The sequence below is a fragment of the Euleptes europaea genome, chromosome 1, assembly GCF_029931775.1.
Source record: "Euleptes europaea isolate rEulEur1 chromosome 1, rEulEur1.hap1, whole genome shotgun sequence".
NCBI classification, from domain to species: Eukaryota; Metazoa; Chordata; class Lepidosauria; order Squamata; family Sphaerodactylidae; genus Euleptes; species Euleptes europaea.
In genome coordinates this window covers 57,251,494-57,266,761 of record NC_079312.1, presented here as the reverse complement: position 1 = coordinate 57,266,761, position 15,268 = coordinate 57,251,494, and the positions used below count along the sequence as shown (strand labels likewise).

Here is a 15,268-nt window from a genome sequence, read left to right as displayed (position 1 = left end):
TAAAGCCTCTGCTGCAGTAATGCAGTCCAAAGCTCTGCTCACGACCTGAGTTCGATCCCAGCGGAGATCTGTTTCAGGTAGCCGGCTCAAGGTTGACTCAGCCTTCCATCCTTCCGAGGTTGGTAAAATTGAGTGCCCAGCTTGCTGGGGGTAAAGTGTCAATGACTGAGGAAGGCAATGGCAAACCACATAGTAAACATAGTCTTCCTAGTAAATGTCGTGAGGTGATATCATCCCATGGGTTGGTAATGACCTGGTGTATGCACAGGCGGGCTACTTTTACCTTTTTTTAAAAAAGTCTCTGCTAGTTAACTGATTTGTGAGCTTGGAGTGCCGCTGTGTGGCCACTTTGGGAACTAGTCTTACTTACTGAAGACTTCTTATAAATAGTTCAAATGACTTTTAATGGGCAGGACTGAAATTGTTACTTCACTGTTTCCACAGGCCTGACTGCAGGCACTGGAGGTACTTCGGCCCATGTTTCTTGCCGGTCTGCCTGGCACAAGCACATGCTGGCTTCTGATGCAGCTTAGTTTGGAGGGTTGGTGATGACATTGTCCCAAAAGGGGAAACATCCCTGGAACAACCCCCACTAGTGTGTTAGAATGTAGCTCATGAAGGACTGGGTTCAGATCCCTGCTTGGGCTGTGAAGTTCACTGGGTGACCTTGGGCAAGCCACTCTCTTTGTCAGCCTGGCCTATCTTACAAGTCTGTTGTTAGAATATAAAAATGGGGTCACTGCATCTGTGTATGCCACCCTGAACTCCTTGGAGGGGAAAGGTGGGATAAGAAGGTGAGGAATATATTTACAGAATTTATGACCTGCCTTTCTGTCCTCATCAGGGCCACCAAGGCAGCTAATAGATTAAAAACACACATGACAAAATCATATTATTAAAACCAAGCTAAAATAAACATACAAAAACATCAAAACAACAGTTAGAACATAGGGCAGGAAGGAGGTATCACTGAGGGAACACTAGGTTGGATAAAACAAAAAAAAGTCTTAACTTGCTGGTGGAGGACAGCAGCAGGAGGGGACAGACAAGTCTCTCTGGGAAGAGAGTTCCAGAGTTTTGGTGCCATGACTGAGAGAGAGAGAGAGAGAGAGAGGTGGCTGCAGCGTTCTGCACCAACTCAAGTTTCTGAAATCTTTCCAAGGGCAGCAGCATTACAGTAGTCTAGTCTACATTAGAATAAATGAATGGCTTTCTGACTGAGATTTCCATATTCCTTGTTAGCCACTGTAGTGCCGTTTTCCAGCAGAGTTCAGCAACCTTCAGTTTTGCTTTAGAAAACCAGTTCTTTCCTGCAAATTAGTACTTCTTGAGAGAAACAGTCTACTTTAAATAAATGTAACGGCCTAGACCATAATCACGCCCAAATTAACCACTTTGAAGACCCATTGATTTCATGTATGGATTTAAGCACACACTTCGCTCTTTCACTGAAAAAATCTATGGGATGCAAAAGTTTTTCACTTCAGCTGGACCGTGCATATGTGTTGAGTATTAGGTATCTGTAGATCCAATTGAGTGGTGCGAGCCAAGTATTCCATGTGGCCCTGTGGTGGTAATCTTGAGAACTTTGTTTCCTTGTGGTGAGGAAGTAGCCCACATGTTGTTCTGCACTGATCCATAGGCATAAATTTTCCTGCCTTGCCTATGACTATCCGACACTCTTGGTATGAAGACATTGTGCGCCCAGTGCTAAAAGTAGCAGTTCTGGAAGGATCACTGGAGTGAAAAGGTTCCAGACGTGAGACATTCAATGAAAAGAGGATTGGCAGGCAAGGGCGGCTGAATCCTTCTCGGTCGTGCTGCTTGCTGCTTTGAAGCCCTTCTTCCCAAGCACGTTCTCACACTTGGAGTCACTTCTGGTATTGAAGCCCTTTCATGCAGAATCCCTGACTGTTTTTTGCAGAAGAAATGGGGCACCTTTTCCCTCCCATGTAACTCTTAATTGGCTTCTAAAATCTAAGAATGTATGAAGCACCTGGCTATATCACACATAATGTCTCCGTAGTTCAGTGGAGGCCAGATAGAGGTCTCTAGCAGTTCACAAGCATGGCATTATGGTGATAACTATCCCCAGCATTTAGTATTCAGAGGCAGTTTTTGCCTCCGAACGTGCAGATTCCATTTGGCTCTTTTGTGATCCTGATTTTTATTGCTGTGATATTGGTATGCAGGTAAAGTTTCCTACCCCGTCTCCAAATCTCACTGTAGGCCACCTTTGAACACACAGCATTGCTTCCCCCACCCTGGCTTTTCAATGATCAAGCCCCACTGTAGCACATGTTAGTTACTGCAACAAGGAGAGGTCCAAACCTGGTTGTGTAATCCAGAAGATTTCAGGCTGAAGTTTGCAAAGGGGTGGGTAGAAAGGGCACAAAGAGTTAAGCAGAAATTCCCAAGATGATTAACAAACGTGGAGGAATATCATGGCTACTCTTTGGTTCTGCCTAACTCTGGATGGATGTGCCCTGGCATCGAAGGACAGTCTCACTGCCATCTCCCCCCTTAGCAACTCCTAGTTGTATTCTCTCCAAAATCCTTCTCCTTACGGAGAACTGGGTTTTACATTCAGAAAAATATATTGCCCTAAAAAAGTACACTCCCTCCTTCTTTTTTCCTTTTGATGATTTCAGGTCTGAGCCAAAGATCCTCTTCTCCTATAAGTGCCAGGTGGATGAGCCTGAGGATGTGGATGTGCACCTCCCGCATGCCTACGGGGTGGCCAAGAAAGAAGGCCTGGACTCCAGCTTCTACTCCAGCACCCAGATCGACACCGCAGCCTACCTGGATGACATTGCCTCCATGCCCTGTCACGTGGGCAGCATCAACAGTGTTGACAGTGACCGCTGGAAAGCCATCAACTCCTAAGGCAAACCCACTTCCTCTTTTCTTTGAAGAAAGCATCTCTCTCAGATCCCTGAGCTTTGTCACAAATTTGCCCTTGGAATTCTTTAAAGTGTTGTCTTTTTTTTTCCCTTTGAGGATTTTAAATATATATGTATAGAAATCCAGCATGGAAGAAAAATCAGCTACGGTGGCCTTCCAAGAAGTTGGCTCTTGTGTTCATGCCAGAAAAAAAACCCTAGGCCAGCTTTATATCAAAATGCATAAATATTAAATCTTTTATCTTGAACATTCCAAATACATGTAATTAGATGGGACGGCAACCTTTTATTGAGGATGAAACGTGCATACAGCTGGGAGTTCTTGACTGTTCGACTGAACATAAAGCTGGACATGCTTTTCATGTTTCACTTGGGTTTATTTCCTAAATATTCATGTTCCCAACAAGACTAAGCCCCCAGCAGAATGCTGTTTGGAAAAGAAGCTGAGGGAGAATGAGACTGTTCCCTGTACCTCTGGCAGTGGCAGTTGTGTGGGATTTGTGACATGGGAAAACTCTGGATACTGTTTATGGAAAGATTTACTAAGTATTCCCCTAATTCATCACAGGGGAGGAGCGTGTTTGTGTGCGTGTGCATAATAAATAAATATATATATTTGTAATATATATCCTAGATATTGCAAGAGAGAGGGAAAGTGGCCAGCAGGGAAAGATTCTCCATGGAACTTGTTGCTGTGCAGCTGAACCTCTGAGACTGGTGGATGTGCGGCCGTGAATTTCGTGCACTGAATTAGGGTTGCGTTTAAAGATAAAAACTTAGCCAAGAGAGACGTATAGAGAAGTGATCTGCTGCTGGATGCTGGCCAAACTCCAGAGCCAGTGGGACTAGCAAGGAAGGAGTTGGCTCAAACTGACAGCTCCAAAAGAGGGGATGAGTGGAAGTATTCTGGTAAGCCATGCGTTGAAATGTTGCGAGTGATGGCACCTGAGTGGAACAATACAGGGTTGCAATAGCTTAGATGTCTAAGCTGGAAGCAGGCTGGTCAATGGGCGCCACCATTTTGCTCTCCAGTGCTCTGTGTCTTCTGCCTAGGCTGGTTATACTGCATAGTACAGTTTAGGACCAGATGAGACTTCCTTGAACTTGGCTTGAGGTTCTCGTCGTTATATGTTTTGCTCAAATTTGACTGGCCTTTTCTGCAGCCTGCATTTCTAAGTAGCTGGCTGTTTCCTCAGCAGTCAAGGTAGCCAATCATCTGAGGCTTGTATGTGAGATCAGTCAAGTGAAAGAGGGTTCTTCTCCAGTAATAACAGAGGTGTTCTTGGTTCCATACAGGAAGCAAAGAGAACTTGGGGGTGGGGGGACCCCAAACCCTGATTCTGAAGGATATCTGTGTAGGAATGCCTGGCTTTCATCACCGTGTTCTCTCATCGTGTAAATAAGCAAAGGCTGAATGAAGAAAGGAACACTTACCCTTGTGTGTAATAGGGGTATATTTGTTTGAACTGTGGCTGGCCAGGGGGCAAGTGGTGACACAGTTAATTTTAATCGAGAGTTCCAGGTTTTGAAGAAGCAAGACTACCCAAGGAACACACACAAGTTTCTTATTTGTTGTTGCTGCTGCTAATATTTGGAATCGGTTATCACCAAATATACTAGATTCTGATTATTTGTGACAGAGATCCAGTGCTTGGATGGCGGTTCCTTGGAAACTAATGGAACATGCTTTCAAGCTGACACCTTCAGGAACCAGGTGGAAGCTGGGAACTTGTAAAATTTACTCTTTCTCTCCAACCTTTATTTAATTACATCTGTATTGGACAAATGAATGCAAATCGACAGGATTATTGTGGAGACCAACACTTGCTGCTGCCCCAATTGAGCCTTTACTAAATGATGACATTTGATATTGGTGTTACTTGTTCAGGCTTACTGCTTTTAGAGATGTCACCTCTAGAGTGAGGCATCTTTTATACCGTATGGTTTAGGCTTCAGTTGTGTGTGTATGTTGCGTACCTGGCAGGGATGGCCTACCTATGGTCTGTCTCTCTGACTCATATACATACTTACACACCCTGTGTAATGAGCTGGATAGAAGGTAGAACTTAGCAATGGGGCAGTCATGAGAGATGTGATGTGGCTTGGTTGTTACCCAACCATATGTAAAAACATGCCTGTCCCTTTTATAATATCTTGTCACCTTGAAATGAGCCACTTCTCTCTTTCCATTGACCACAAGGCACTAGATGCGGGGCGGGGGGGAGAGGGGTGTAACACTTATACCGAATAAAGTATTTTTTCTGTCCCTACTCAACTGGAATTATAGACACTTCCCTTAAGTAAAAAGGTTCTTGTATCCTGGTGAAATTCTACTAACCAGGCAGTGTAGGGATCCTTGGCATCAGAATCCAATGTCCTTGGATTTTCTTATAGTTTATTCCAGGGATGTTTGTATATGCCTCTTCCTTCAGTCTGTAGAAAACACAAAGTACCCCAACTATGAAGATGGATTCCTTGAGCGATGTGAATTGGAATGAGTCTGAATTTGGGCCATGGTGTGGCAACCATGGTGTGTCAAATGCTGACTCATCACTGGAGCTGTGCTCGGTTCCTCCACTGTAACTGTTTCTTTTTGCCTCCTCTTAAATCTCAGTATCTCCTCTGTACATCTTGCGTTGTCTCTGCTGCTGAGGAGTTTCTGCACTAAGTGAAGGAATTATCTCCTTCCAAGCATTGAGGGTTTTATGGGTATATAGAAATGCCTCCCATGGCTCAGCACATGATATGGTTCGTGAGCAGGCGCGAGTGAGTGTGTGTGAATACGCCGTGTGTTCTGCGTGATGTTGGAAGGGAGGGGATTGAAAATAAAATAATGTATATTTTTGTCTGTAAAATAAATGAACTTTGACATAAACCACAATGTCCTTTCTCTCATGAAACAGACTCACTGTGTGTGTGTGTGTGTGTGTGTGTGTGTGTGTGTGTGTGTGGAGGGCGTTAACAGTTTTGCGTGTGATTTCCCCCCCAGAGTTGAAGAAGACTGCAAATTCTTCCTCTCAAAATGAGACCAGCTATGGGTTTTCATTTTTATTTTTTAAAAAATTGGCTGTCTTTTCAAATAGCAAAATAGAAACGATGCAGAGCTGGAATAACAATCTGTTTCATTATAACTGGCTGTCCTGGCTGTTTCTGCTTGAAAGGATAGTTTACAAGGGAATTATATTCCTCTTCCTTCTATTGCTCCAAGAAGTATCTTGGTCTTTTTGCAGCCTTGAAAATTTTGCTATTGTCGTGTAGCATGCCAAACAAAGAGGCTTTTCCGACTGCCACTTGCTGAGAAGGAACCCATTGCTTCCTAAACATGACTTCACATTCACACAGTGAGCATGCTTGAAATGTGCTGCCCTGCTGAGTGATAGTGCATGCAACATGCTCATTATGAGATAGTGACCTGATGGATTTATCCCCACCCAATAGGGCTGTCAAAAAAAAAAATTCGGTACAGTTCGGATTCGGCCGAATTTGACCCTTGTGGGTTCGGTACGTGCCGAAGTCCGAACTCCCCCGCTTCGGATCCCCGGTAATTCGGGGGGATCCGGAGTTCGGGGGAAAATTCGGCCCCAGCGCGCCTTCAGAGGGATTCCCTGAAGGCGCGCGGGGGCCCTTTAAACTGATCTGAGCCTCCCGGCCGGGAGGCACAGATGAGTTTAAATGACAGCCCGCCCCCCTTCAGCGGGCTCCGCTGGAGAGGCGCGGGCTGTCATTTAAACTCATCTGCGCCTCCCAGCTGGGAGGCTCAGATGAGTTTAAAGGGCAGCCCGCGCCTTTCAGTGGGCTCCCCTGAAGGGGGGCCGAATTTGCCGAATTTATTCGCGAACTCCCGAACTCGCTGAATTCGGCCCCCCCGGTTGCCCGCCAGTTTTGAGTTCGGATCCGTCCGAACAGAAAATCACCGAATCAGGGGAAATTCGGTTGATTTTCAGTTCGGACCGAACCGAATTGACAGCCCTACCGCCCAATACAATGCATGAATCATGGCTCCATGATTGATTGTTTATGAAGCTGCTCAAAATGTTATTTACTGCCTTGGAGTAAAAGACTTCGTATGATAGAAGAAAAGGGGGGGTACATACCTTTTATTTTCTTCCCTTCAAAAAAATTGTCCTAATTATTTTTCAAAATGGAGTTGCCCATGGTACCATACCCAGAGAGTGGTTGATAAATTTGTTCGTTGCCATGTGAAGAACAAGAAATAATCATAATTAAAAAAAACCCTGTCCTATTAAGATGTAATCTCTGGTGAGAGCTTTGTGAGTTGAGGACCATTTCACATGCTTCTTGCTTAAGGGTAATCCTGTGCCTGGATTCTGATGGAAGAGAGAGGTGCTGTGTATGTATTATTTGCATGCTTATAACTTTGTATGACACTGATCTGAGTGCCTGATTATTTATATACTGCCTTTTGAAGCCTCTTAGGCAGCTAACAAATCAAAAACTCAAAATACAACGAAACCGTAATTGAATTGGTAGTGGTGGGGAAGTAGTAGTAACCACCCCTCCCATTAATTAATCCAAAGGCCTTCTGGTAAACACAGAGGCTTCATCAGGCAACACAACCCATTTGCCTAATGGTGGATTGTACTTTTGAGTACAATCCATTTTGAGTACAAACTATTCCAAATACAAAATGACGGATGAGACACGTGCACAAGAGAAGCAACCTTCCCAGAATCGCCTCGTGGGCACCCAGGGGCCAATCACAGTGGATTACAATGCTCTGAAATAATTGGGAATGTGTTTCTGTGGTCGGCAACTTTGAACACACTTCTCCATTCGTAATAGTTTTTCCTGTTTAATGGTCATGCGCATCAGCGCTAGAGTACATGAGCCAAAAGGAGAAATGGGAGCACCCAGTGCGATCATCCAGGCCGTCACGAATGACATGACACTCCCACCGGAAAATGTCGCTTTTTGGGGAAAGTGCAGACAGGATAAAACTGAGGGAAATGGAAAACCACCTTGCAAAAGGAGGTGTGCGGACAAAAAGCATGGAATGCGATTCCAAGCCTCGCAGATCGACCACATGGAAAATCTGAGGTAAGTGATGCATGTGGAAAAGGCCATTGTTTCGTTAGCCTCTATGAATGAGGGGTATATAAAATACTTTTTAAATTGAGAAAATGATTTCTTTTAAATGTCAAAGGAGGTGGCTCTTTAAATTGGTGTTAAAGTGAACCCTGAATTACATGCAAAATCTACTTGTATAAATCTTGAGGTCCAGCATCACAAATATGCACAAGAGGACAAGTACTAATTATTGGGAGAAATGATTAATATTGATGACTCCATAGGCATTTATTTTCACATTATTCCTAGTCACTGACTTGCTTCTATGCCAGGATGCTTGAGCTAGATAAGTGAAATCTTGGACTCTTTCCCCATTTTGAACAGTCAACCTGAAGCTGACAATTCACTCCAATACTTTATATTTAGCTAGAGACCATTAAAGCATAAATTAATTTTGCACTTCCCATCTTGTTTCCAAATGAATAAAATTGTGTGGCTGCAAAAAAAAAAAAAAAAAAAAGCAAGCTCTCTGTGACCAAAGGCTTTCCTGCATGCTCCTAAGTAGTATAACGTTCTCTTTAGTTGCAAGTGGAGTTTTCTTGTTCTAGCAACTATGTGTGTGTAAAGTGCCGTCAAGTCACAGCCGACTTATGGCGACCCCTTTTGGGGTTTTCATGGCAAGAGTCTTAACAGAGGTGGTTTGCCAGTGCCTTCCTCTGCACAGCAGCCCTGGTATTCCTTGGTGGTCTCCCATCCAAATACTAACCAGGGCTGACCCAGCTTAGCTTCTGAGATCTGACGAAATCAGGCTAGCCTGGGCCATCCAGGTCAGGGCTAGCAACTATTTAGAAGCATATTTATGAATTGTGAAAAGGGTGAATGTAAAGAACAGGGAACTTGTTCTAAATCAGTGATTTAAACCCCCCCTCCCCCAAATGATTTTAAATCATTTGACTGAAATCAATCCACCTCAGGTGGAATGTATAACCCTTTTCATTTTGAATTCAAGGTTTTCTTTTAATTGTGCTTTTCATGTTTAATAAATAGTGGAGGATTGCCTTATGGTAGTTGCTATGGTAAAGCAGGCCAAAGTTCCTTTATAGACAAAACAAAAAAGACTCCCTAAACCTGCAATTAGCTGCTTGGTGTTTTTTTAAACAGATAAGTGTTCTATTATTCTTTAGGCAGCCTTCATTACAACACAATTGCAGAATATTTCTGGTATAGAAGCACCTCACGTTTGGAAAGTTCACTTTTATTTATTCCTTTAGAGCTGTAGTTATGAGGGTGGTTTTCCATATTGTTGCTGAGAATGAAAGTACAATGGCGATGCAGTTGAGCTACTGTTGCTCTTTAAGCTAACACACTCTGCTGGGAAAAGCCAGGACATATATTAGTGGTGGTGGTAGGGGAATTACTATTGTGTTATTTGGAATTAATATAGTTTTCTTCCTCTAGGCTTTTTTCAGCACAGACATGTATATCTAATTTTACTATCGCCCAACTTGTGTGTGTGTGTAAAGTGCAGTCAAGTCGCAGCCGACTTATGGCGACCCCTTTTGGGGTTTTCATTGCAGGAGACTAACAGAGGTGGTTTGCCAGTGCCTTCCTCTGCACAGCAACCCTGGTATTCCTTGGTGGTCTCCCATCCAAATACTAACCAGGGCTGACCCTGCTTAGCTTCCGAGATCTGACAAGATCAGGCTAGCCTATATCTAATTTTACTATCACCCAACTTAGTGTGTCTTATTTTGATATTTTTATTATTAGTTAAAACGTTAAATGCCCTTACCTAGATGGCTCAGGCTAGCCCACTCTTTGAAACTAAGCAGGGTTGGCCCTGGTTAGTGGGAGACCACCAGAGTAGTCCAGGGTTGCTACAAAGAGGCAGGCAGTGGTAAACCACCTCTGTTTGTCTCTTGCCTTGAAGACCCCACGGGGTCTCTATAGCTGGGCTGCAACTTGTTGGCACCATCCATCATCCAGTTAAAAAATTAAAAAAACACAACCTGATTTAGAAGAAGAGTAGGTTTTTATATGCCGACTTTCTCTACCACTTAAGGGAGAATCAAACTGGCTTGCAATCACATTCCCTTCCCCTCCCCACAACAGACACCCTGTGAGGTAGGTGGGGCTGAGTGTTCTCCAGATCAGACTCCACCGCTCCAAACCACCGCTCTTTACCACTACAATTTACACATGATCAGTAAGTATCACTAAGGCTGCCAATTCCAGCTTGGAAAATTCCTGGAGATTTTGAGTTGGAGTGTGGGGAGGGAGCTCAGCTCAGGAGGGATGTGCTGTCATAGAGACTGCCCCCCAAAGCTGCCACTTCCTCCAAGGAAACTGGTCTCTGGAAGTCTGTCGTAATTCAGGGAGAGCTCTAGGTCCCACCTGGAGGTTGATAACTAGCCCTAAGCACCACAACTTAAAATTTTTTTTAGCAATCCATCAATAGACAATTGGCTAGAGAAACTAGCACAATATGCAGCAATGGCCAAGCTGACAAACATTGTGAAGACCAAGAGAAGAGTTTTCAAAGAACTGGAAAATGTATTATGATTATATTTCAGTATAATATAGGAGATATAAAGCAAAATGATAAGATGAATTGTGACAGTAGAAACGATTATATAATAGCAGTTTAATATTAAATGTTTGTACAATATATGATACATATAGTATAAAAATAATATAATAAGGTTAGGTAAGGTTTTTTTTAGTAAAAGGCAAATTATATACATGTCGTACTGAAGTATAATAGGCAATGCAATTTTTGCATTCTGTAGGTTTAAGTAGACATTTAAAGGTGCTATTTACACAGCCCAAATAATGCACTTTCAATCCACTTTCACTGCACCTTAACGATTGTTTGCAAGTGGATTTTGCCAGTTCACACAGTAAAATCCACCTTCAAAGTACATTGAAAGTGGATTGAAAGTGCATTATTTGGGCTGTGTAAATAGCACCTCATGAGTCTTTCTCCTCTATATGGCTTGCTCCTATTTTATACTTATATGTACAAAGTTTTTTTAGTGCAATAAATGATAGAAGTGTTATAAACCCTTTCTGAATAAGGGTTGATTAAGGTTTTGTTTTAGTTTTGTATTAGGTATGTATGTTGTGTATTTTGTTTTATGTTGGGTTAAAAATTTTTTTTAACTTCGAAACTTTTTAAAAATTACTACTGGAGGTGAAAACTGCCATATTTAGCTGGAAACCTGTTCTTGCTTCCAAGAATTATTTTAAACGAATTAATATAATTAGGAATTTCCTTACTGGTTTGAGAAGCTGCCACCTGATAGGTGGATTGTTTTCCTTTTTGTGTGTGTGCCATCAAGTCACAGCTGATTTATGGTGACCCCGATAGGGTTTTCAAGGCAAGAGACGTTTGGAGGTGCCTTGCCATTGCTTGCCTCCACATCACAACCCTGGTATTCCTTGGAAATCGCCCATACAAATACCAACCAGGGCCGATCCTGCTTCGCTTCTGAGATCTGATGAGCTAAGGCTAGCCTGGGGCTATTCAGGTCAGGGTGTTTTTCCTTTGGATATTTTCAAATCACAGCTCTACATGTGTTTTGTCCTATATGGTAGATCATGCAAGGAAATTACGTGGATTAGATTACAAATGTTTAGAATTGTTCTTCTGGCCATTATGTTTCATTACTGCAAGAAATACCAGCATAGCCAGGCACATGCCTGGTACCCCCAAGAGGCTTTGGGGGGCAGGGCATGAAGAAAAGGGTGCTGCAGCATTAATGTCCTTTCCTGCTGAAGCCAAGTGTCACTGACACTTGAGGATTTTGCTGATCTCATCAATTTTTTCCTGTGATATCACTTCCAGGTTTTAGCTGGAAGTGACTTTGATGCACTGATGACTTGTGTTGACATATTCATCCCCAATTTTCTCTTGCTGCTCATTTGAGTACCAGCAGGGAATGGGGGTGCTTTGGAAGGGGGTTTGCCCAGTGAAAGTTTGCAAATGGCAGCCATACAGCATTAACTGCAGCAGCCATAATCACCATATCAAATACAGAGTTGCTTATAGTATTTTCCTTTGAATTATGGCTACATCTAGTTTTTCGATAGTTGAGTCTTTTTTTAAAAAATGGCCATGCACTCATTTCATGTACTTGTGCATCATGTCTAAGTGAACAAACAACCATATTGCATGTTTAAACTGACGAGAGCTAACTGAGAAGGTTGCTCAACCCTTTCCCCAAGGGCTGTTTTTCTGCTTAAAATCAGCTCCCTGCATGGTTTCAGATGTATTTGCACTCTAAAAATAGTTGTAAGTATTGTGTGTAAAATAATAGCTCCCCATTCTTCATTCCCTCAAGGTTCAGAGTTCAGTCCTTATTAAAACAAAGTTTGATTTCCATCCATAAGCATATCTACTTGGAAGTCCCTTAGGAGTTCAGTGGAACTTATTTTTTTTAAGGAAGGCTCATAGCCATGTAAGTCCTAAACAACCTTATTTAGAAAGAAAGGAGGGCAAAGGTTTGAGCTTTCACACTTGGTTATTTATAAATTTCTTGCTTCTCTTACCCTTCCTCCAAGAAGCTCAGGGAAGCACTCACCATCTCCATTTTCTCCTCACAACAACCCTAGGAGGTATGTTACGCTGTGAGAGAATGTCAGGCCCAAGATGGGGTTTTGAGCATGGCTCTTCCCAGCTGTAGTCAAGTATTATGTCATTAGGGCTGCCAGGCCCCCTTCGTCACCTGTGGGAGGTTTTTGGGGCGGAGCCTAAGGAGGGCGGGGTTCAGGGAGGTGAGTAGTGTTGCCAACCTCCAACTAATAATATATTAATATTCTTTAAAAGCACTTTAATATATATTTAAACTTTAGGTCAATAGGCAGATGGGGGATAATATTGTTGTTTATGATAGGTGTCAGAGGAGGAACTGAAGAAGAACTGAAACGATCGTCTTCCTCTTCTGCCTGACATCTGAAAGAAAACAAAAGACATATTTAAGATCATTACTTCGTTAAATATTATATGCTACACAATACTTACCTGTTATAGGAAATAGTAGTCTTTCACTATTGTTGGTGTTTTTTCTCTGTATGAAGATTGTAACAATATAATTATCTTGATTATTGGGGTTAATATTTATATTTGACTGTGTTTTTTGGATTGTAACTATATTGTACACAGAAGTGTCTATATTTGCTTAACCTCCAGGTAATAGCAGAAGATCTCCTGCTATTATACCTGATCTCCAGCCGATAGAGATCAGTTCACCTGGAGAAAATGGCCGCTTTGGCCATTGGGCTCTATGGCATTGAAGTCCCTCCCCTCCCCAAACCCCGCCCTCCTCGGGCTCCACCCCCAAAATCTCCTGCTGATGGTGAAGAGGGACCTGGCAACCCTAGAGGGGAGGGACTTCAATGCCATAGAGTCCAATTGCCAAAGCGGCCATTTTCTCCAGGTGAACTGATCTCTATTGCCTGGAGATCAGGTATAATAGCAGGAGATCTCCAGCTAGTACCTGGAGGTTGGCAACCCTGTCTGTCATACACTGACTCTCATTCTAAATGTAATTACTTGTTTAGTTCTTCCAGTCCTACAGGTGAGAATTGTAGCCCTGGAGGGAGTCTGCAGGTAATTAACAGTGTAATCTAATGAAAACTTACTCTGATCCTATTTATTTCAAGGGGTTTAGATTGGAATAATTCAGCACAGGATTGTTCTGTTAATCCTGCCTTCTTTCCCCAATTACCAAGTGATGTGTTTCAGTTGATAACTTGGTAAAATAATTGGATTTCCTCTCTGTGGAGAGGCATTGCAGAAGATTTTTCTAATTACATCACTTCCTGAAACAAAGCTGATATCAAACTTTTCTTTTTGTAAGAGATGTGGATTTGAATTATGGGCTGTGCAGATCTGGCTTCTCTTGTATGGGTGTTTTTATTTACTTCACGTATAACCTTTCTTTATTGCTGAGATTGAAGGTAAATTACAAAATACACAAAACAAAAACTAGACAATATGACATCCAAATAAACAATGCAATAGGAGTATAATTACAAAACTGGAAAACAATGCAAACAAAAAGCTCTCAAGAAAAAAAATACGATAAACAGAAAGTAGATTACAAAGGTAGAAAACAATGCAGGAAAACAATGATGATGATAACATTGCAATAAACTTTGTTATAGTATGTCTGACTCCTTTATAGAATTGACTTTCCAAAAAATGTATGTGTTTGATTGGTTTTTGCTGTATGCCATATCTATCATTAAAGAAGTGGCTTTTAACCTACAGGCATGGCCCTACCTGCAGGTACTTAAAGCCAGAGATGGGGACCATAAACAGATGATAGATCTTTCAAACCTGAGAAAGCCTTAGGTTTGCAGAAAAACGTAAAACAAATAAAAATATATGGAGGAGGGGTTGAACTCCCACAAAATAAGAGAATCAGTGCTTGAACCTTTAAGAAGTGAATGCCCTCAATGGCCATGGGGGTTGCTAGGCAACCACAACAATATTGCTAGCCGCCTTGGTTTCTGTCATCATAAGTGTGTGTGGGTGGGTAGGGGGGGAGGTTGGCAAGGCCCTTTCCGGGCTGTTTTGACCTCCTAGTCCACCTCTGCTCCCCTCCCTCCTGCCCTGGATTGAGGGAGGACTCTTCAGGGCCAGGCTCAGCAACTACCAGGCAATGTGATACCATGCAATTTATGCAGCTTGTCCAGGTGCAGTGGTGGCTATGACGATGCTACACTACTTTCCTAGCTAGGGCTAGCTAGGGCTGCCAACCTCAAGGTGGGGCCTGGAGATCTTCCCCAGGGGGGAAAATGGCTTCCTTGGTGGGTGGACCCTATGTCATTGTACCCTGCTTACAACAGCCTTGTACCCTGCTTACAACTGCTGAGGTCCACCCTCTCCCCAAACCCTGCACACTCCAGGCTCCACCTCTTACTTTCCAGAAAGTTTCCAACCTGGAGCTGACAACCTTATGCCTGGCCCACCAGCAGCCTCCACACAACATGCATGATCTGGCTGGGCCCAGCAGTGGCCACCATTCAATTCACCTCAACAACTTTTGCTGCTGCAAGAATTGTAATTGCAAAAATTTGGAAACAAGTGAATAATGAATGACTGGAGAGATAAATTATGGACTTATATGAGGATGGCCAAACTAACAGAATTCCTACATGGAAAGGATATGGAAGAATTCAAAAATACGAGGATAAAGGCCACCACATATTGGGATAAACTGGCAAAAATGGATTTTACTAAGTTACTTAGTTATAGAAACTAGTTCTTAACATTTTTATATTTTATGGGTAAATTTTCAAAACGGTGGTGGAGAAAGCTGGCATATAAA

At 42.7% G+C, this 15,268-nt stretch overlaps 1 protein-coding gene across 1 annotated transcript in view; it reads left to right on the top strand.

The window, feature by feature from the left end:
• Positions 1–2,958, top strand: part of TPRA1 (transmembrane protein adipocyte associated 1) — a 28,148-nt gene extending 25,190 nt beyond the window's left edge. Inside the window, exon 11 of the mRNA XM_056860121.1 lies at positions 2,652–2,958. Coding sequence (XP_056716099.1) covers positions 2,652–2,886 — 235 coding nt within the window. The 3' untranslated portion in view covers positions 2,887–2,958. The remainder of the gene's footprint in view (positions 1–2,651) is intronic.
• Positions 2,959–15,268: the final 12,310 nt, after the last annotated feature.